This window comes from Ursus arctos, unplaced genomic scaffold (assembly GCF_023065955.2).
Source record: "Ursus arctos isolate Adak ecotype North America unplaced genomic scaffold, UrsArc2.0 scaffold_5, whole genome shotgun sequence".
Taxonomy (NCBI): Eukaryota; Metazoa; Chordata; class Mammalia; order Carnivora; family Ursidae; genus Ursus; species Ursus arctos.
The window spans coordinates 35,071,487-35,092,928 of record NW_026623067.1 but is presented as its reverse complement, the minus strand read 5'-3'; the positions used below and the strand labels follow the sequence as shown (position 1 = coordinate 35,092,928).

The following is a 21,442-nucleotide window of genomic DNA, read 5'->3' as shown; positions in this document are numbered from 1 at the left end:
ACCATGTGTAGAGCGTACTTCTGGGAAGGAATCTCAGACTCGGTTTTTCTCTCTGAGAAAAGAACAAGTCAGCAGGTCACTTCCCCCAACCTCCGCTTGGATGGACGGACAGGGAGACACATGAAGTCTTCGAAGTCTTGAACAAGCAGGAACTCTCTGTGGTGATGATAATCCTTAATTTGCTGGAGGGGCCAGGATAATCTTCCTCATTTCACTTACTCCTAAGACCCAAATTCATGTCTTTCTCAGCTGTTAGACCCCTTCAAGCTAGTTTGGAGCTACAAGGCAAAATAATTTCTCTGCAGAAATGTGGTCTCTGATGTCCTCTCGGGATTTTTACTGAACTTCATCCTTGGGACCAGTGTCACGGGAAATTACTCACTGAAGATTCTCATAGCTAGTCCTCATGCCTGGCTGTTGGGATCTAATCATGATCTTGCTAGCTGTTCTTCCATAACGACATGGGCCACTAGTGCACACTCAGATTTCTCCCCACTTGTGTTACTCTACCTGATAACCTTGTGTTTTTTCCCCACGAACTTAATGAATGATGGGACTTTTTCAAGGGTATGATGGTCTGTGACTCAATGGAAAATATGTGCCTTTGACCTTTCTAATGTTATGATGATATGAAAATTTGATGCAATTGTCACAAATGTTTACCTTCCTTCCTATTGTTTGATGTGATTCTTTTATTTTTTTCTCATTTATAATGCTTTCGTACTCAGGAAGTTGAGGTAGGTTTTTGACTTTTCAACTGTATGTAGACATAGCATTCAAATAGTTGCCAAGTAAAATGTAAATTTCATTCTTAATCCTAAATCTCAGTGGTAAATATTTGTTTTAGTTCAGTGAACCAGCACTGCACACATTTATTTCTCATTGGTATATCCAGGGGATGCAATTTATCAAACGCATATAAACAGTCCATTTGCTGCTTTATCTTTTCTCATTAGTTATAGTACAAGTATGATTGTCAGTTATTATCTGTGTTTTACTGGTGTGTTATTTATTGAAAGAGCAGAGCAACTGACATGGTTATTTTCTAAATCATTTTGTCTAGGGCCTGCAGGACTTTATACCGAATGTCAGACCAATTTATCAAAGAATCGCTCTATTCAGGAAGAACGTGATTTAGAGTGTCCCTATAAACATATACCCACCTGTATTTACACGCTTACCAGTAACAATTTGGGGAATTTTGCAGGCATACAAAGATGTTAAAGCTGGAACAGCTTACTTCTATTTTATGCAATCTGGGTAGGATTTATCGGGTGCTTTTGAGTGATGCCTTGGGGGAATATGCAGGTGAGTAAGATCTTCCTTCCCTGCCCAGAGGTGGCCCAGGCTCAGGTGTGTGCGAGTGATATATTCACGTGGAATTGGATTCCTGCACACAGCTCCCAGTCACTGGTGTACACGGTTCTCAAGAGTGGGGTCTGTGCAGGGAAGCCTGGTGGGGCCTTGAGTCACTGCCCAAGCTGGGCCACTTGTGTGAGCCACTTCCTTCAGAAGGATTGGATTCCCGCTGGATGGGGCTCTTTGCTAGGGATGGGCAGGATGGGCCTGGTAGAGAGGACGCTAGCAGCATATCACTTGCCCAGAGATAGAACCACAAACAGCTCAAAGATGAGGTGCTTGAATGGGAAGCCAGCTCCTTTCCCAGTGAATAAACAGAATGTTTGGTACCTCCCAATGGCTGGATTAGTAGACATTTCCATTGAACACCAATTAAAATTCCAGTCAAATGTTGAATTATACAGCCAGTGTACCTAAATAACGTCTTCTGGAAATCTCACTTTTCCAGTGACTTCTGTTATGTTTTAGAGACACTTTTTCCACCTGCCAACCAGCCCTTCTTCCTATTCTCCCCAGTCGAGTAGTGTGAAAATTAACTGAACTACTTTGCACTGAATCGTTTTGAGAGCGGTTTGCTTACAGTCCCTTAATGGATCTCTTTGTAAAGGTTTTGGGTTTTGTAAAGGGGGATCCACCCCATCTGGGATCTGCAAACCCGACTTGACTCGGCCTGACCTTGCAGGGTAGTGCTTTTCCTCCTGGCTGTACCTGCCGAGGACCCACAGATGACCCCAGAGAGGTTGTCTGCCTTCACCTCAACTTCCTTCCTTCTGTTGGTGTCCCTGTGGCTCACTCCTGCTTGAGACAAATGAGGCTCCCATGTATTTTCTAGGCTGGGAATCTGTATTATCTCAGGTAATCTTCAGATGAAACTGCAGGGTTCCAACAGCTTTGCTGAAATGTGTGTGAAGGAGAAGTGATCTGTTCCGTGTGAGCTAAATATCTTTGATCTGTGATATCTGGAGCCGTAAGGTAGATAATAAATTACATCATCATGTTTAGAGGTGAACGTAAGGTGGTTGGGTTTCAAAACAGTTTCCATGTTGTTCTGCCTCCCCATCGCCTCCTCAGAGTCTGTTTGGACAATCCGTGGAGCTGAGATGAGCACCTCTGGAAAAGCAACTCCTTGGGGAATATTTGAGCTACATTGCATCAGCCATTTTGGGGCTCTGGGACAGTGCAAGAAAAATTCAGGTGCCCATTCAAAATGGGCTGGAACCAGAGATTTTTCCAATTGGTTATGATCATGATGAAGACATTTAATCACTCAAATTATAGCAGAAATATGTATTTTTTTGCATCATTTCGTGTTAGGCTTAAAGACTTTATTGGAAGATGAATTACAGAGCAGAATAATTAATAATATACCGTATGTGTTCTGTATATATATATATATTTTTTTTTTGAATAGATTTCCTTTCCCATGAATATTTACCAGAACAGGGTATCTCTAAAGTGGTCAAAAACCCAGAGTTAAATTCCTTAGGACTAGTCACTGGCTGGCAGTACTTTAAAAGGATCCTTTTCTACGTCAGTAGGATATTTAACTAGTGAAATAAATGGAGGAATATGTCAGCTTCTGTATCGATCAGCTGCAGAGGATTAAGATAATGGGGGCTGTAATCTTGCTCAGGCTCTGATTCTTTCTCTAACACCACGACCACAGCACCCTCTTTCTCATCCTGCACAGACAATGATGTGTCACTTTCTTACCGTGATTTTTTATGCTGACTTTTCATGCTTTCTTGCTATGGCTTTATCCTGCCTTGAGATGTTTCATGATTTCGGACGTAAGTCAACAGGCTCAAGTTGGAGACTCTGTTTCAATTTCTAGGTTCTTCCAGATTTTAACAGTCCCTGAAGGGTTGGGTCATATTCATTTATGAAGAGGTGTAGTAAAATGGAATCAGCCTTTACTCCGCTGGTTAGAATTTGGAGGAAGACTGTTCTCAGGCCTGTCCAGCAGAGGCCTGACATTATACTGTGCAGTGGAGCCCATAAAATACTCACGTGCGTGTACACCGCCATCTTTCATTCCTTAGCCTGTATAACGCACTAATAGGAGTTACTGAATTTAATAAATGACTGTATTTAGGTATGCATCTTTCTATTGAGGTTTATGTTTGAAAAATTAACTCTTGCTGGGATCCTTGCAAGTCATTTTTAAAAGCCTCATCACTAGATGATAAAATGACTAGTTAAGAGGCCATCTCAGACGTGTACTCCTCTTTCGGCATGTTTGATGGGACACGTCCGCTATGCCTTTCCCCACAAGCTGAATTCCAGCAGGTCCCTGCTTTCTTGGGCCAGAAGGAAGATGAGACGCCAGGGCGCTTCATGTCCTGCACTGTGCGAGTATCTGGAAGGGATTCTGGGGTCTGTGCAGCAGGAACCCACCTGGGGACAGTGCAGAGTTGGGGTGGTATGGGGACAGGCCAGCATGGGAGTTGTAACTCTGAGAAAACTGGCACAGCTATCCACAGCACAGGAAGTCCTGGGTCTGTTTTAGGGCAACATACATAGGATGTAGCTCCATCAGTTTAGATAGAAAATAAGAGACATGTTGGGGTGGTAGCTTCCCTTCACCCCCACTTCTGGTCTTGGGCCCTGGAGAAGTGACTAGCCCTCGTATCGATGGAGTGTCGGTTCAGTGCCCCCAGACGGTTGTCCTTATGTGCCTTGAGCATCCTGATATGTGGGCTTCTGGTAGGAACTCATGGTCCAGAGGTGCGGCCCTAGAAGAGGCAGTCTTCTGTCTCTGGCTTTTTCCATTTGAGTGTAGGTGCACGCTCCCTGGGCATTCCCGCACACGTGGAGGGGGTGGATGGAGACAGCTCCGGCTTGCTTGGACCTGCCCTGTGTGGTGTGGCAGGGAACGGTGTGGCAGGGTGCTCTTTGTGCCCGGACATCTCAGCCTCCGTTTGGCTGTAGCTGCACCCCCTCTCTGGGACCATCCCCCAGGGGGGCTCTGGTTCTAGCGTGCTTTCCATGTGTTTGTGATCTTGGCTTCTGATAGGGGTTTCTCTTAGCTCTAGCCAAAGAGCTGCACTCGAGATTTTTACCAGCTCCTGGCTCATTGGTTTTTGCTTAGGCTGTCCACTTTGCTAAAGCTGAGCAAAAAGCAGTCAGATGCAGGGAATCATTCTCTTCCCGGGCTTGGCCTTGCCGGGCCATGGGCTGCTTGAAGGACTCACTTTGCATAATGAGCGTTCGCTCGAGGTGCACTTTCACATCTTGGGAGCAATTAGGCAGTATTACCTTTGCAATCAGTTTAAAATATTCTAATGCGGATATCTGCTTTTATGACTGAAAGGCTTTGTATTTGAAACTGCGATTTTTTTCCCCCAAGAAATTTGTAAAAGTGGCCATTGTAGTTAACCTGGAAAAGTGAAAGGGGTCCAGAAGCATGCTTCACATGCCAGGCAGGTTACAAAGTAGGTGGAAATCATTAGGGGATATTCAGTTTTTGAGACTTGCTCAAACCTTTCTTTGACATCAAAAGGAATGTGGCATGTGAAATTAAAGTAAAGGAACTTGTCTTTGGCTCCAGGCTTTCCCTGTCAGACACACATCCTAAGCTTCCAAGGACTTCCATGTATCAGAACAGCATGTTCAAGTAGAAAATATTTCACAAGATTCCACACTGCTGTTGGACAGGAAGTTGGCCTCTGTATGCGAAGAGGGCATTGATGGACCACAGTTGGAAGGATGGGTGGTGTTTTTTTCTCCATTGGTGAGGCTGGGTTCTTCCTGGGTTAATTCTTCTCATGTCCTCAGGAACAGCAGAATGTGTGGGTAACGTGCTCGTGTCTAGGGTTGAGAGCACGTTGGCCATGCAACTGAGAAATTGGGTGCTAAATTTTTCCCACCTAGTATCCAGTCTTAAACTTACACTCATTTGACATTGGCTGTTGAGTCTCAGATCACGCAGTTCAAAAGATTAGGATTGTATTTAAAATCATAGGTGGACAGAGGGCTTGCTTTGAATCTTCTCCATGATATTTCATGGTGTGGCCCTTGGAGGCTTCCTAACCAGGTGGATGAGAAGGTCAGTTATGCCATAACATTAAAGCCAGAGCAAAGTGGGCCAATTCCTTGGAGTTAAAAATAATTAAATGCTGAATTCCCAGGATCCAGAGGAACCTGTTCATGTTTATTCATGCTCTGGAAAATGGAATCACTGCCCAAGAAGCAATGTGCTGTGATTTTACTCTAAATGCAGTTTCCTAAAATCTATTGAAGGGCTTAGGCGAACTCAACAAGGGTCTAATAAAGCCAGGTAATTGAACGACACGGAGGCCGACAAAATTCATGGGAGATCATGTCGGAGATAAACTGCAGCAGGAGGCAGCATGGACAATAATTTAAACTAATTGTGCACTTTGATGTAAATTAACTTCTCCGGAAGAGAAATTGAGGCCTTGTTGTAGACAGCTCTCTGAAATTGTCTGCAGCGCGCAGAGTACTTGTCAAAAACACATAGAGCAAATAAGATCGCTCTATGGAGGAGGAAATTAAATGAAAAAGTGCACAAGCCCTGAAATGGTGTGGGGATGATAAACATGGGTGAAGTCTCTTCACCTGGCAAGCCGGTTGCGTGCACAGAATGGGTGTGCTAGGGGACAGTGCGGGTGGCTGAGTGCTGAGCTGGGGGCGGGGCGCCGAGGGTAAAGAGAGCAGGCAGCCGTTAAGAAGGAGAGGTTAGTAAAAGTGGATAATGAATCATGGAACATTGCATCAAAAACTGGAGATGTACTGTATGGTGACTAATATAACAGAATAAAAATTATTTAAAAAAAAAGTGGAGAAGAGGTTAATGTAACCATGAATAAGTGAATGGCCTAGACCCTGGGAATCTCGGAGTAAGGAAGTGTCTAGCCTCAGAGCATAAATTGATACAACTTGCAAGAAAGACGTGGTTTTGAATTGAGCAGACTGGCCAGCCTTTGTTACTTTATTGTCACACACTCAGAACAAATGGTAGGAAGCTCAGTGCATGCCTGTGGTTAATTCCAACATTGGAAGGGCCAGTCTGTTTTTAACTTTTGTGAGTGTTGGGGAACTGGAACTGCACACCACGAGTTACATGTCTCCGCATGAAAGGAATGTTGACAGTTGAAATTATCAGCTGTTACAAACACAGAGGCTTAATCATAAGCGAGGGCAGCAAGGCATCACCTGCAGTATAATTGATACCAAATCCACTTTGCACTTAGAAGGTGTCTTGGTTTTTCTGTCAAGCCAAGAAGAGCAGCTTTGTTTCCATATTAGGCTGAAATGTTTTTACTATTCCTGGTGTTTAATCCATACAGTTTGAAAAGACAAGAATTTAAAAAGTAAATTGACATTTTTGATTTCACATGAATGTCTGTTTAGGGAAAGATTTCTAAGCCATGTGTGTTTTCCTTTGTGTTTTGGGAGGTGGGGAGAAAGGTAGGTTTTTATGCAGTGATGTGAGATGCTTTCTGAAATCTGACCTTCGTTTTCTATTTTTTTTCCTTATATAGGATGATTATTTCAGAAACTGGAATCCCAACAAGCCCTTTGACCAAGGTAAAGGATGCATTATTTCTTGTTGCATATTCCATGGGAAATGCACTCTCATTTTTCCTTCCTCGCACGCTGAGTTACTGTTCCTAAAAAGGCCAGAGAGCTGTCTTATTTGACTGATTTGGGGGCCTGACATGACTATGGTGATGGAAGTTATTTAGTCAATTTGGTTATTTGTCTGAGATCGCCTAAGACAGATTCTTAAAAATGTATTGGATTGCCTACAATCATTGGATGTTTTTGGTTTTGGGATTTTTTAAACACCACCATTACAAGAGAGGAAAATGCTTATCACAGTAACCTGGTAAGTTGTTGGGTGGAATCTAGTGATTTCTTTCGTGGAACAGACTGCCTGGAAATGCTTTGCAATTGACATGAGCTATAAAAATGAAACTTTCTTTCTAGAAACAGGTTAGTCCCAGGAGACTTTCAAGAGCACTAGTATTTCATTTGTTAAATAACTTCTTCATGGTTCCCAATAGAAACTTGCTTCTGAGGCTGCTCACTGACCACTTGGGTGTAAGCTTGGTCCTCAGAGGGCTCTTTGCACTCCCACAAGCAAGCATAAAGCCCATCTCCTGATGGCCACTGTAAATCACTACCAGTGTGCTCCTGTGAGTTATTTAAGACACACCGAGGACCTACTGTGAATCACGTCCCTGTTCCTATTGTTCCATGTGTGGTAGCTGTTGCCACAGAACTGGCTGCTGAAAATGATGCTAGATTGCACTTGAAGCATGTATATGCAATTAATACCAAAACCTGGAGGAGCAGGGTTACCGACCACGTGTCAAAGGTTCCCACTTCTGCGGCTTGAGTGTTTGATGTGATCCTGATGGTTGCCGTGACAAAAAAAGAAATCAAGGAAGGCATTGACATGTAACATGGTAGAAGGTGCCTCCTTCTCCTCTCTCCTTTGTCACTTGAATGGGTCCCTATGTCCCGGGACTCTGGGTTTTGTTTTATTTATTTATTTTATAAACAACATTGGTGTTAAAATTTCTTTAACATGTGCATTTTATCCCGTGCCTCTAAGTAGGGCAACATTGTATTCATTCATAATGCATTCATTCATTCTCAAAGTTGAATACCCACAGTGCGCACAAGCACCAAGCCAGGTTCTGGGAATAAAACAAAAGAGCTGTGGTGCCAGCCTTTGGGGCGGGGGGGCTCAAAGTAGAGCTTGGGCAGGTAAACCGGTCCGCAGTTTCCGTGGGATGTGCTCAGGGCAGGTGTTGAATCTGTAGCTGGGGAGTTTACCGTGTGTTGCCTGCGTCTGGGGAGCGGGTGCCCGGAAAGGCTTTCCTTTGGAGATCAGTCCGGACTTACCCGTATCTTAGCAGCCTCCAAGAGCCTCTCTCCTTTGCCACTTTACCAATGACTGAGTTGTCATAATAAGCCACATGAAAGCATACGAAGATATTTACAATTTAACTTAAAAATTTGCCATTGAAGTTGGTCAAAGTTTCTAAACATTCCTTTTGAAAGGATAGACCTTCCTTTCAGAAGAACACTCAGACACAGAGCAACACATTCTCTGTGCCTGACAGACGCGCCCTTCCGTCAACATTCCTACCAGGATCTTGCTTACGGAGGTGTCTCCACTGACGGTGGCAGTGGACTGATTGTTTCCAGCCCTGAACCACAAATGGGTTCTTGGCCTTTGAGGATCCCTTGTTGTCTAAATAACTGCCGGATTGACTCTGCCCCAAGACTTGCAAACAAAAACTAAAACTTCACCAGGGGAAGACATTTTCAGTTTTACTAGTAAACATTGGAAAAGATAATACTGGAAGGTGGGCGTCATTTGCCACTCGGGGATGTATATGATCACTTGCCTTGATTTGGGGGCAAACACAGAAACTTTGAGCATCCAAAAGAGCGTGGTATTTAAATCTGCTGCACCAGAAAGTCCAAAGAAGGATTTTTGTCTCCTAGGAATGATGGCGAGCATATCCGGCAGTTTCCCACCCCTGCTCCCTCTTTTTCTAGCTCTGCAGGCATGAAAACTGGATCTGCTGAGATAAATCTCCCTTCGATAAAACCTCATGACCTGATGGGGTGTAACTGAGGACCTAGCCAAGGAGCCCCACTTTGTAGCTCAGGTATAGCGGCTGTTGGCTATTTATATACAGAGCCACGGGCAGAGCGGGCAGAGCTGAGAATAGCCTTCACTTAAAATATCAGCCCCAGCAGATGTCATCAATTACATGGTGCGCCGCTCAATAAAAATGGGAGGTTACTATATCAGTGCTGACACCACTTGGTGAAATATGAACCATAGGCATGGAAGATGTAGAGCTTTTCATCTTCCAGAGAATAGGAGAATTGCTGAACTCCAGTGAAAGTTGTCAGCTGCAGAGAGAAGTCATTTCCCCTCCTAAGTGGAAAAAGAATCAAACATGGTACGAGTGGTTTTGTGGTTGGGGGAAAACTTGGAGTTGGTAGAAATTGAATTTGTTGAAAAGCATCGCAGGGTTTCACGTGACAATGACGCACTGCTTGGGGGTGGACAGGGCTTCCTGATGGCGGTGGGGGCGAGGTGGGCTTAAAATGCAGGGGAGAAGAGGGCAAGGAAGGCGGGCATTGAGGGATTCTGGTGGAGTGTAGCTGGAAAGGTGGGTTTGACTGAACTTTGTCTTCTTGGCTGTGGGGAACCGGAGAAAGGTTTTCAGCGGAGGAATGACGTGGTGAAGGCAGTATTTGTGAGGACTTAGTTGGGTGACTCAGTAGCTGTGGTGGGGAGCCCAAGGCACAGCTGCTAAATGATGTCCCTCTTATAGGACTCCCGCATGGCTTGTCCACTGCCCCTTTCATGGCCTTGGAGCTTTGGGCTTTGGCTGTCGTAGGCAGGTGGACTTCGCATTCAGCCCTGGAGCTTGATCTCTGAAATGCCCATGTAGCTCCCTCTTCTCTTAGGTGTCGGTGGGCATTGTCAGGACACTCATAGTATTTAAGAAGGAGTTGCTCAGCTGTAATTGTATTCTCTGCTTCAGGATATTTACCGAGCTTGGAACAACAGGGCTTCATAGAGCGCACTTATCATGTAATTGACTCGCAGGCAGTTAGAAGAAAAGTACCTCACTTGGTGGTCTCCTTCCAAGAGACTGAAAACGTCTTTTACTTGTTATCTTAAAGCGAATCATTAATGTTTCTGTCAGTGGAGGATAATAGCTATCAACTTCAGGCATTTCTAAGAATTCTTTGTGAGATTTGGGTAAAGTAGTATATTCCTTTTTTTCTGTGTGTGATAATGACTTAACGCCAGATGATCTCACAGAAGGGACAGAGAAGAGTTCAGAATTGAAGGGAACGATTACTCACTCAGGTGAGACATTGCCATTGTGAAGTCCACAAAGCCAGACGCCCTGCGGGGCGCGTTGGGCAGGCTGCCCAGTTGGAGAGGGCACGGGCTCTTGCGAACAGTTCTTGTCTTGCGTGGGCAGGAGCGGAGGCCCTGGGGTGGACCTCTGCAGGAGGCTGGCTGAGGCTATAGGGCTCGGGCATGATCCCAGAGTTTTGGGTGACCTCCGTCACTCTGCCCTGTGAGCGTATTCCATCACCTGGCCTCTGGCAAACCTGGGAGCACATAGTGGGTACGGAGCAGGTATGAGGTTTATGTTTCTGGAAGTGGTGTCTGGTCCAGCAAAGCACTTTTCCAAGAAAACAGTTCCTGGTCCAGTAAGTTTGGGACCCACATAAACTCTCTTCTTCTGGAGAGTCACAGGACTCATGAGCAAATGAAAAGCTCAGGAAAGTCCTTTAGTAAAGAAGCCCATTTACCTTAGCATTTTTCTCAATTTGCGTTTGATCACGTGTTTTTATTTTTTATTTTTTCACTCCACGCCTATCAGGTACCCAGAGAAAGTAGTGTGTTCTCTGGGATGCGCTCTGGTAAGTGCGGTGTGGGGACTTGGGGTTTGCAGTCAGATTCTCCACATTTGGAACTTGACTCTGCCAGCTACTAGCTGAGTGATTCTGGGCAAGTTGCTTCACTTCTCTGCTTTGAAGCCTTCCAACCTGGCAATGGCACCAGGAAAGGCGTTGGGAGGATGAAATGAGTTAATGTCTGGCATACAGTAAGTGCTGTATAAGTGCTGCTTCAGCAAGTAATTGATCTTTATCATTCTCTCTTCCTCTTGTTTACGTGCCTCTCCCTGTGGCTTCCTCCCTTTTCCACTCAGCTTTTATTTCTTTCTTCCTTTCTTCCCTTCTGGGGGCCTTCAGAATTGAGGTGCTCTGAAGCTCTCAGGGTAAATTGGAGCTGGCCTGTTTTACACCAGGCGGGGGGGGTGGGGTGGGCGGGTCATTGCAGCGGTGCACCCCGGATCCTCATTTTGGGGGCTGAAGAGGTTCAGGCTCTTAATATGTTCCTTCCTTCCTTCCTCCCATCCATCCATACACGGTTCTCAAGTGCTCCGTGTTTCAACCTGCTGTGCTGGGTAACAGGGACCACAGTGGGAAAGGCCTGTCTGTGGGGCACTGCCAATTATCAGTCAGTCGTAAGCCATCCATCTAAAGTCTTAAGCATAGAGAGCGTGTAAGTACTGGGAAGGGGGGCTGGGGGCTGGCAGCAAGTGCCACGGCTGGTGGGGGTGGGTCGGGCGAGGAGTGTTGGTCTGAGAAACTGGGAAGTCCATAGTATGTCAAGTGTTAATACAAGTGACACAGGTCAGTGTGAGTTGAGGTGACGTTCTCTGTTACTACTCGGCCTCACTCATTCTGTGCCTGTGGTGTGTGGATCAGGCTCCCTGTGCCGTAGCCACCAACCGTCGCTAGTTACAGCCACCGCCAGTGTGGTAAGAAAGGCGCTGCCTCAGAGGTTCTCTTTTTCCCTGGAGTGGGGTGGCTGAGGAATGTTATCCAAAGGGCTTGGAGCAGGAAGGAGGAGACAATTTCTCAAACCACAGTGTTGTGTTAATAGAAGGTGTTGCTTTTGTGTCATAGGATAGAGGATGAACAAGAAGCAAAGTGAATTCTAAAAAGTTGTTTCAAAGCTACTTGACCAGTCTTTTTTGAAAAAGAAACTTAAAGGATTCATTGCAAGGTTTTTGCTGAATAAAAGGTGTGGTTTTTTTTTTTTTTTTTATTGCATTGGGAGGTTGGGAAGGTAATTTTTGTATGTAACAAATACTTTACTTTTAGAATAGAGTTCTGATTAGCTGAAGAAGTCTTAACGTGATGGAACATTAACTAATTGCGGTTCTGTCCCGGAGCCATGGTCCACCCCTGAAAGAACCCACTGATTTATGTGGGTATGAAGTTCCGCTCGATGAGACAAGCCTTTTCAGGACAAATGGCTGAAGGGAGATTTATCATGGAACTTTTTGAAACAAGTGAGTTCCTTTAATGTGGAATAAATGAATGTTTTAGATGGAGTGTATAGCTGTTGGTTTTAGGGATAGTGTTTTCTCTTCTGTAGTGAGTACTGATCGTTCTTCCTGAGCAGCTTGGCTGTGACTAAATCTCCGATGATGCTGGTGATCTTCAGAGCAGAATATGAACTTGTAGAAATTGATCTCCAGATAAATATAAAGCTCGCAGAGTCAGGGGCCCTTTTCACTCATGCTGTTCACTTGAATTGAAGAAAAGAAGAAAACCCTTGCCCTTTGACTTCCCATCTATTATACCAAGATCCCAACAAGCTCAAATTCTGACCAAAGCCTTGAACTGTTTTGAAGCAGAAATTCTAAGACTCAAAAGGGGAGAGTCCTTTCCATGTTTCGGCTGTGTTTCTGGAACCGGAGCTCCATGGATTATGGTGGCATCCACGTTTTGTCCCAGTTCTGAAGGGGGCTCTAGGGAAGGCAAGATTGCTTATTTTTAAAATGATTCTTCCGAAGAGGATTTTTTTTCCCTCTAGATTAATCTGATATTTTACATGCTAGGCTTAAAAGAACTCTTCAGTCCCCTCAGCTTTCCTCTTGAATTTAACCTCACCCCAAAATAGCCTCTAATTTGCATTCATACGGCCTTGAACATTTCTCAGTGTTTAAGGATCTGTTCACCTTATCTGATTGCTGGAGCTACTGATTTTCCGAGGCGGCTGGCCTGGTTTGTGGGAAGCATCCTAATAATTTTCCCCTAATCCTCTCATGTCTGGTCTGCTTGGTTTCTCCCTCTTACCTTTGCCTTTCCGCGTGATGTCACCACTACGCTTTCCCCTAAGTGGCAGTCCCTCTCCCCGCCTGTGAGTCTGTTTCCCACCCCAGATCTTCCCGCTCTGCTCCGGCCCCATTCGCTTCTCTCTTTGCTGTCCCTTCTTCTCTTTCTTGATTATGACAATAGCATAGTTACTGTTTTCTTTTTGTTGTTTGTTTGTTTTTAATTTTTTAAGTATTGATTTTTAACTGTTCGAAGTCAATTCTGCCAGGGAAGAAACAGAACACTGTTAATTCACATCTCGGTGTGCTCCCACTTTTTACTCAGCCTATCTGCTTTGAAGTTAGATAAATTAGAAGTCACAACTTTCATCTCTGGCACCTTGGCCTGTTTGCTCATTTTAAAGAAATAAAATATCACATAGAAGATTGAAATCCAGTGGGTGCCCCTTCTTGCTTCTTTTCCCTAAAGTGCCACATTATTAATGCACTTTTCTGTCCATGTTCTTATACTTATAGGTCATATGGGCTTGTTTCCAAGCAAGATATTACATTACCTGATGGGCCCTAGAAATAAATGTTTCCTTCTCTAACCTGTTCATTTCATTGAAAGTTGTTTCTGAAGGTCTTTGGTGTGGTAGTTGCAGATCTAGTTAATGCCTTTCTAGTGTTATGTTGCATTATACTAATATGGTACCATTTATCCGCTATTCCCCCACTGGCGGACATTTATGTTGGCTCTATTTGTTTTGCTATCGGGGCTGCTTTTTCTTAGCCTTTCTATTTCTAACACACACCGACTGATTCTGCCCTGAAGGCACTTGGCCTGGAGAGCCTGGTATCCCAGGAAAGGGCTGAGTGGGTCATGATTCTGCCACTATTTAAATGTGTTAAATTCAGGCAAATCACGTGGCCTTTCTGGACTTCACTTAGCCTATTTCTGAAATAAAAAGGGGGTTCCCGAGGTCCTTTCCATCCATGATAGTTAAGCTATCATGGTTTCAGGCAGCAGAGAGTCTGTGTATGTTTTCCTCATAAAGGAAGGAAAAATGAAAAATCTGAAGCCTGATGCTCTAGTTTCAAAGGTTACAGTTTAGCCAACGAGGTATGAATATAGCTGCAATAAAACCAGCGAAATTAAACGGGCCTTTAAACCATCAGGGATGGGGAGGGAGGCTCGAAATAAAAAGCGAAAAAGGCCAAAGTGAGAGGTCCTTGGTCTTCTCATAGACTGTTGGGGGCGCTGCCAGCGAATGGAGGGAAGAGCAGGGTCTCGAGGGCTCTGGTTGCAGTCTTAGTCCCCGATTAGCTGGCCACCTCCACTGCCGTAACTTACGTAGTCTTTGTCTTCTCGTCGGGGGCTGGTGACACCTGTGTCGTGGGACATTCGTGGAGACTCAATGACATCATGTTGCAGAGAACCACGAGTTGGTGTATGGCTTGTGCCCACTAACCCTCACTTTGTTGCCAGCCGAGTGCCGTCAGCTAGGACTGTGTGGGACCCATTTCATTGTGGGGGTGCCGATGGCTCCGTCAGTGTTCTGTGCCAGCCTCCTCCTGGTTTCACTAGGAGCTCCCAGCACCCTGTGCCTCTAGAACCAAGCCGTCCTGGGTTGTGTTCCATCCTTTGCATGGAATGATAGAGAATCATGAAGGGCAGTAAAATTCCCCTTGCAATTACCGGGCTCTGCGGCTTTCTGTTACTGTGTTTAAGAGGTTCCTTCAGCATGGACAAATCCATTTTAAAGACATGTTTATTACCTTTCCCCAAACTCATAAAATGTAGTGTTAGTTTTATAAAAACGGTAAAAAAAAAAAAAAAATCCTTCCTGCTATTCCACCTGCTAGAACAACAGCCCCTGAATTAATTATATTGTATTTGTGGAGTCCTAATGAAACAGCCCTGGTTTGGGGAAATTCTCAATAGGGAAAAAATGTCAGCTGAATTTTAAAATCAATCAATAATGCTGTTTAAATTTTCCTCATTTGAGACCGTACAGTGGATTAGAGCATTTTCACAACCAGGAGGTGGTGGCTCCTGGGGGGAATGCTGCCGGCATCACCTGTGTCCCCACGGGTCCCACGCCCGACGAGACTTTTCTTCTGTCGAAGCTTTCAGTTGTGTTGCTGGAGGCCTGATGTCCATTTGGCCCTAACTGCCACGCAGGATGAGAGGCAACGTGGTATATCGGAAAGGTCCTCAGTTCTCCGTCTCAGTGATGGGGTCTGATTCCCAGCTCTTGCCTTTAGAAGCTGTGTGTGCCGAGGCAAGTGCTTAGCTTTTCGGAGGCAGTCTCCTCCTCCTCTATAAAATAGAAATTGAGATTTACTGCACCTACAATCTGTCAAACTCCTGGTGGTGAGCCCAACCCAGTCTTAATAAAAGGATCACGATAAAGGCAACAAAACTTTGGTAAAAGATGCGGGGCCACTGTTTTGTTCTGGACTCTCAGATTTGGAAGGCTCTTTGAAGCTTTTGCTACGTCTGCTTACCTGACCCAACACGCCAGCTGACTGATCAGGGAATTGTTGAGGCAAGTGCTTAACCGATGACCTGGGAGGTGCCGAGGTGGTTCCACACGGGAACTGTGAGGAGGAATGTCATGGAGGCTTTCCTCAGGGCATTTAGCGTCTGTCTAGTCCAGAGCAGGACCTGTGGGCAGTAAAATAAGCCCGAGGATGTGTTTGAGGCACCCTGGATGCTCCTGGCCAGTCAGCAGTTCTGGGTGAGGCTCAGGAAAGGGGTCCCAGGAGGCGACCCGGGAGCCCCTCAAGGATGAGCAGATACCTGGAGATAAGCCGGGGGCGGCGGGCAGCGTTTGATGGGAAGAAATGTTCCCTGAGAGCTGAGCCTTCAGTTGCTACAGAAGTGGAGTTTGATAGGATTGCTTCTTTTGGAAAACACATTTATTAAGAGAGACGAGGAAAGGGTAAGCCATTGCTTTATCAGGCTGTTTCACTCTTTACCCATTTGTCTCTCAAGATCTCTCTGGTGGGCACCTCGAAACACCCCCAGAGCAGAGACGGAGGAGAACAGTGAGGTCACCTGTGCAGGAACAGGGGGAGGACGGGGTTCGGGACGAGCCAGCACCAGCTCTGTCTCCAGGGAGTGACTGTGATGCAGCCCTCGCTCAGGCTGGTCGTGAGGGTCTGGGACCCAGTGGTGACAGAATTTCTGATTTCTCAAGGGAAGCAGGAGATAGAGAAGTTTTGACATGTGTGTGAAACCCAGTCCTTCAGTGTTTGCAAGTAAATTATTAAAAACCAAAAAAGCCTATGAGAGGGTAGGTGTGTCCTTGGGCCTCTTGTCTGTGGCTTCTCTCTGACAGGGAAGCCGGAGGCCTCATTGTCAGACCTTGTCTTTGGCCTGTGGTGCGTGTGCTCTGGAGGCTGAGGCGTCCTTGGAGTGCCCCCGACCTGGAGGCAGTGCCTCGCGGAGCTGGGGACACACTGCCTGAGTGGAAGTCATCTGTGCCCAGGCTGCCCTCGGACACTGTGAGGCCTGTAGCCGCGTGTAATGAGCAGGGGAGCCTGATGGGAACCCGAGCCCCGGGCGCAGTGCCAGGTTATTGCTGCTGTTTCTCCGTGGGCCTCCCACACCCCCTTCAGATGGATTGTTTCAATCTTGAGAAGAGGGACACACACCCCTGCTCGCATGCAAGCACACTCACACTCACACAATTCACACGACACAGGTGCCTCGGAGATTCTGAAACACAAACCACTGCCCAAAGAGCCCCAGTGAAGCCCGTGGGAATCAGGAGGGATCGAATCAGGTGCTGAGTCTCCCTGCTCCGGGGAGGGTTTGGGCAGCGCCAGGGGCCCCGGCAGCCCGGCCCAGAGGAGCTGACGGCAGGGGATGGGTGTCATGTTCAGCAGCTGGCCCTACGCTGTTCCTGCTCTTTTTTGGCCCAAAAAGAATGATAGAAAGTGATAGAGAAGGTGGACAACATGAGAGGGACTCACTGCCAACAGGAGAGGACCCCAGTAAAGTAAAAGAGGGTCCTACTGAGCCCTTGGGAGCCGGTGTGACATTCTAGCCCTGGTTTGGCCCAGGGTCAGTGCCATCCACGAGCCTTTGGTCATATTCAGCTCCAGCCCCTTCTCTGTCTGCTAACGTCAAGACTGGGAGAGAAAGACGCTTGTTTCCCCACTGCTTTCACTTCATGTCCATGAATGTTCACTTTCCTTACAGGAATTTTCTTGAAATGTCACTCAGCCGCCCTCAGATCTGTAACCAAATGCATGACAGCCTGACTTTCTTTGTCTTTTTTTTTTTCTTTTTAAAAATTATTTTCTCTGTCCCATTCTTCAAAATGTAACTTTTGGGAATATAGAAGTATCAGGTAAAAAATGAATAGATGGACAACGTTTGGACGTAAGGAAACATAAGTAGATTAAACAAAGCTGCAGCAAGGGTAACTACTGAAAACACACGTGTAGTCAATTTCTGTGCACTTCTAGAGCTGGCCCCAGAGCTTCCTAACAACGGAAGTAAGGAAGGAAACACACCCCTGTATGTGCCTGTGAGATGACAGTAAGACTGCTATTCAGGAGAGGTGGGCGGGGTTCCTGGTACTGAGGCTAGAGTTGCCTTCCTCCACCTGAGTTCTCTAACAGGGAGTTGTTGGGGTGGGTGGCGGGGGTGGGGGGAGCGTGCTCTTGACCGTGACTGACAGTAAATACCACAGCCACTTGCTACGACTGCTTCCTCCTAGGTCTCTCCGGGTACACGGATGGCTGACGGCCAAAGTGCAATTCTATAAGTTAATTCAATGATAAACCAGAATAATACAGAGTACACAGTCTTCGTAAGGCCTGGCTTGATCCACGGATAAAATTGACAACATCAGGAAGAATGGATGTCCTGTGTCTTCATCAGGGAATACTCTGATTGTTTTGTTTCTGGTAACTGATTAGCATTGCAACTGAGAGTTCTGGGTTTTTCCTGGCAGGAACAAGAAGTTCAGATGATCTCTGCTGCCAATTAGCAGAAGCAAATGGATCTCTTCTTATCAGCCAAGTGGCAGGTAGAGCCAGTGTCTTTGGTCAGAGATCCAGAATCTAAGCTGGAATTTTGATGCCTGAATGTATGGTCACCTTCCTCGATGCAGAGACTGTAAATTAATTCAAACCCACAGGCAAATGGGTGGTGATGAACATCAGCTTTCTTACCTCTACCCCACTGCAAGCCCAGGCGATTACAACGGTATCCCATGGGAGCTTCATGACGTAATTCGAGCTCCACATGGTGGGAAACACTTCCCATGCAGACATACTTGTACACGTTCATCCCTGCTTCTCAGATGTGTCCAGATGCTGATATGCTTAGTAAAATTCACGTTTTATTTGAAGACATTGCCAAATTCATACTAAGTTTGGTTAGCAAGTTCTGAGCCAACAGAACTATGAGCATGATGGCTGCTCTTGGGGGGGTGGGTGAAGGGGAGGCTGCAGTTCCCACATGTTAATCCCGAGTTGTCTTCTCCATTGGTGATGCCCTGTCAGCTTAGGGGTGAACACTCAAACCAAGGCACAGATTTGTTCATTCAGAAATGGTTTCAAGTCCTTCCTGTGTAGTTTTCAAAGGAGGGGTGAGGTGACAAAGCCCTCGGTATGGGCAAGCCTCCATACAAGGCCGCATAGTGGGTGGAATTTTGAACTCCTTTGGATGTAAGAACTGTACTCAGATGTTGGTTGGGTTCTTGTAGAGAGGAAACTGAGGATCGTTTGGCACCAAAGGATAGTCCCAGAGAAAGTGGGAGTTGCAAAGTGGTAGATTTCAGCTCACTCTAAGTACAGCCTTTTCGCAGCTCAAGTAGTGTGGGGAAGGGGTATCTGCCACGAGGGATGGGTCACCATTGCTGGGATGTTCACACTTAAGACTGGGCAGCCACCCAGCTGGTTTGCTGTTGGAGGACGGGGGTACTTACCATTGACATTCCTTCTGACTTCTAATTTATGTAGCTCAATGGTAAGGCAGGTCTGTTGAGAGTTGATAATTTATTTATAATAGAAATTATTCCCCATAGGATTTCTTCAAACAACTTGCCAAATTGGTACATCAAGGTAGATTCAGTTTAACAAAATGTAGTCTATGCAGCTTTACAAGAAGAAGTAAATGGGTTTGGTTGTATACAATTGAAGCCTCATTATTTGCAAATACAAGGGACTTGGGTATGAAAAATGGCAGGATTATTCCGTGTTCCTCGGAAAGGAAAGTGATCTATCCAGTCAGTTTAGATCTTTGCTTCCATCCTTCTGAAACGATCGTACGTCTATGAATGGATTCCATTGTTTTTGGCAAGAATAGCAGAGGAATTTCTGGCCTTGGTGCCATGTTTTATCTTGTTAGAGCTGCAGGCGCACGCATGAATTTCCAAATGCATGGACATTTCTTAGCGTAAGGCTCATGTAGAGAGATTGCTGTCCTCCATGGGGAAAGAAATGTTTTTTGCTCTATGTTCAGATGCTTGAGGGTAAGGGTACTGCGTGAAGGAACTGGGAAGCCATCGTCTTTCTAGAGAAGACCCTGAGGGCCAGGAGGAATCGATGAGGCTGGTCCTTAGCTGCAAGGAAGTCCTGGTCCCTCCGTGTGTCTTGTCGTCTATCTTCGAATGCTAGAGCCACGTCGACGGAGCCCCTGCCGCAGCCCCCAAAGGGCATGCTTTCACAAATTCCTGGCATCTGACAGCTTGTGTTGTTGGAGAAATCTGAAGTGCTTGCAGGATTCAATGTGGTTTTGTTAGCCTATCAAATAATGTCTCCCTTGATGTTGAGAACAGCATGCTATCTCAGACACCAAAGGAGATCCTGAAATTCTCAGATAAAGAGGGATTATTACGTATTTGGGAAGTTTGTGCTTAGTGTTTACATCTGGTCAACACTGAGCAGGTCCCTGGAAGAGAAGGGGGGGGGGTGGCGCTGTCTCCGTCACCAGGGGCATTCAGGCTGAAGCATCAGATCAAGGAGGTGGGGGTTCCTCGTCGCAAATGATCATGCCAGCCCTTGGGTTAATTGTGCTGCAGGATCTTTTCTGTAGAATATTCTCAGTGACTGCTATTTCCAGCACTGTTACATTTTTCTTCTTTGCTCTGTGTGTTTTCATTTTTCTTAGAACTATGATATTTAGATAGTATGGAGGGAGTTAGAATTGTAATTGAGGGTGAATTACAGTTATTTCACCTTCTAGTTGTGTGACCGTTTCTTTAAGAATTTACTGTAATATTGTAATAATTAGCAAATAGTTTGCATTGGGACCTTCCCACATTCCCACTCTCTGTGCTTAACGTATTCCTGCCCCCCCCCCCACACCATGTGGCATGTCCAGCTCTTTCTTGAGGTCCCATTGTATATGTTACTTCCTCAAGGAAATCTTCTCTTATTGACCCTAGACTCAGTTGGGTCACTCTCTCCTAGTAGCCTGTACTTTGCGTCATTACACAGTTGTGATTTAATAATTTTCTAGAATTAGTTACTGTTTGATTCCATGGCCGGACCGTGATCTCTTTGGGAGCAGGCTTACATGTGTCTGTATACTTGCGTTATCTCCGGGGCCCAGTGCAGGACTGGATGCAAAGTAACTGCTGAGTGAGTAGTTGTCGGGTAGAATGATAATTACCTTTTATTGAACACCTACTGTATGCGAGTACGGTCTACTCTTCTTAAAGTGTGTACACATGCACAATCTTGTTAATACTGATACCTGGATAAAGACAACACAGTTGCTCCCATTTTAAAACTGGGGAACTGGATTCAAATCCTGAGAGTAAAATACTCAGCTTCTTTTTAACAGGTTCAGGAAATGTATACACAGTCACTTGGGAAAGTATCCCTGATGTTGGTGACAGTCATATAAAAAAGCACAACAGTGTATCTGAGAGGATTCCACTCACTAAAACAGTGTTTGTGTGTGTCCGTAGCCGAGGGGGCTTGATACCTGAACAGCGAATTGTCGCCTTTCATCTCTGAGGAATGGGCTGGGAGGAACAAGAGGAATTTTCGTTCTTACTCTGGAATATTTTATATACTTTTACTTGAAGAATTGACTGTGAGTCTCTCTTTATAAATGAAAAGTATAGGAAAGAAAAAGATTTGCCCAAGGTCTCTGAGGTGGTGTGGTGGCTGGCTGGGGATTTGAACCGCAGCCCGTCTGGCTCTGAAGCCTGGGTTCTCTTCCTGACGCCCATTATGTGTCTGCAGCAGTAGTTTCAACTGGGGAGATCCCTCCCTCTCCATGCCCATCCTGGAGACATTGGGCCATTTCTTTCCACGGTTTTGTTTTCTTCACCTGTGGTGGGGGAAGGGTGCTATGCACTAGCGGGCTGTGGGCAGGGCCGTTGCCAGCATCCTTCCCCGCGCTGGGTGCCTCCCCCAGTGCCCAGCCTGACACGTCAGCAGTGCTGGGGCCGAGCAGCTCTGCTCTCGAGGGG

General features: G+C 45.8%; 1 protein-coding gene across 1 annotated transcript in view; it reads left to right on the top strand.

The window, feature by feature from the left end:
* The window catches only part of SPOCK1 (SPARC (osteonectin), cwcv and kazal like domains proteoglycan 1), a 493,086-nt gene that overhangs the window by 219,809 nt on the left and 251,835 nt on the right, over window positions 1-21,442 (top strand). Inside the window, exon 3 of the mRNA XM_026508043.4 lies at window positions 6,867-6,912. Coding sequence (XP_026363828.1) covers window positions 6,867-6,912 — 46 coding nt within the window. The remainder of the gene's footprint in view (window positions 1-6,866; window positions 6,913-21,442) is intronic.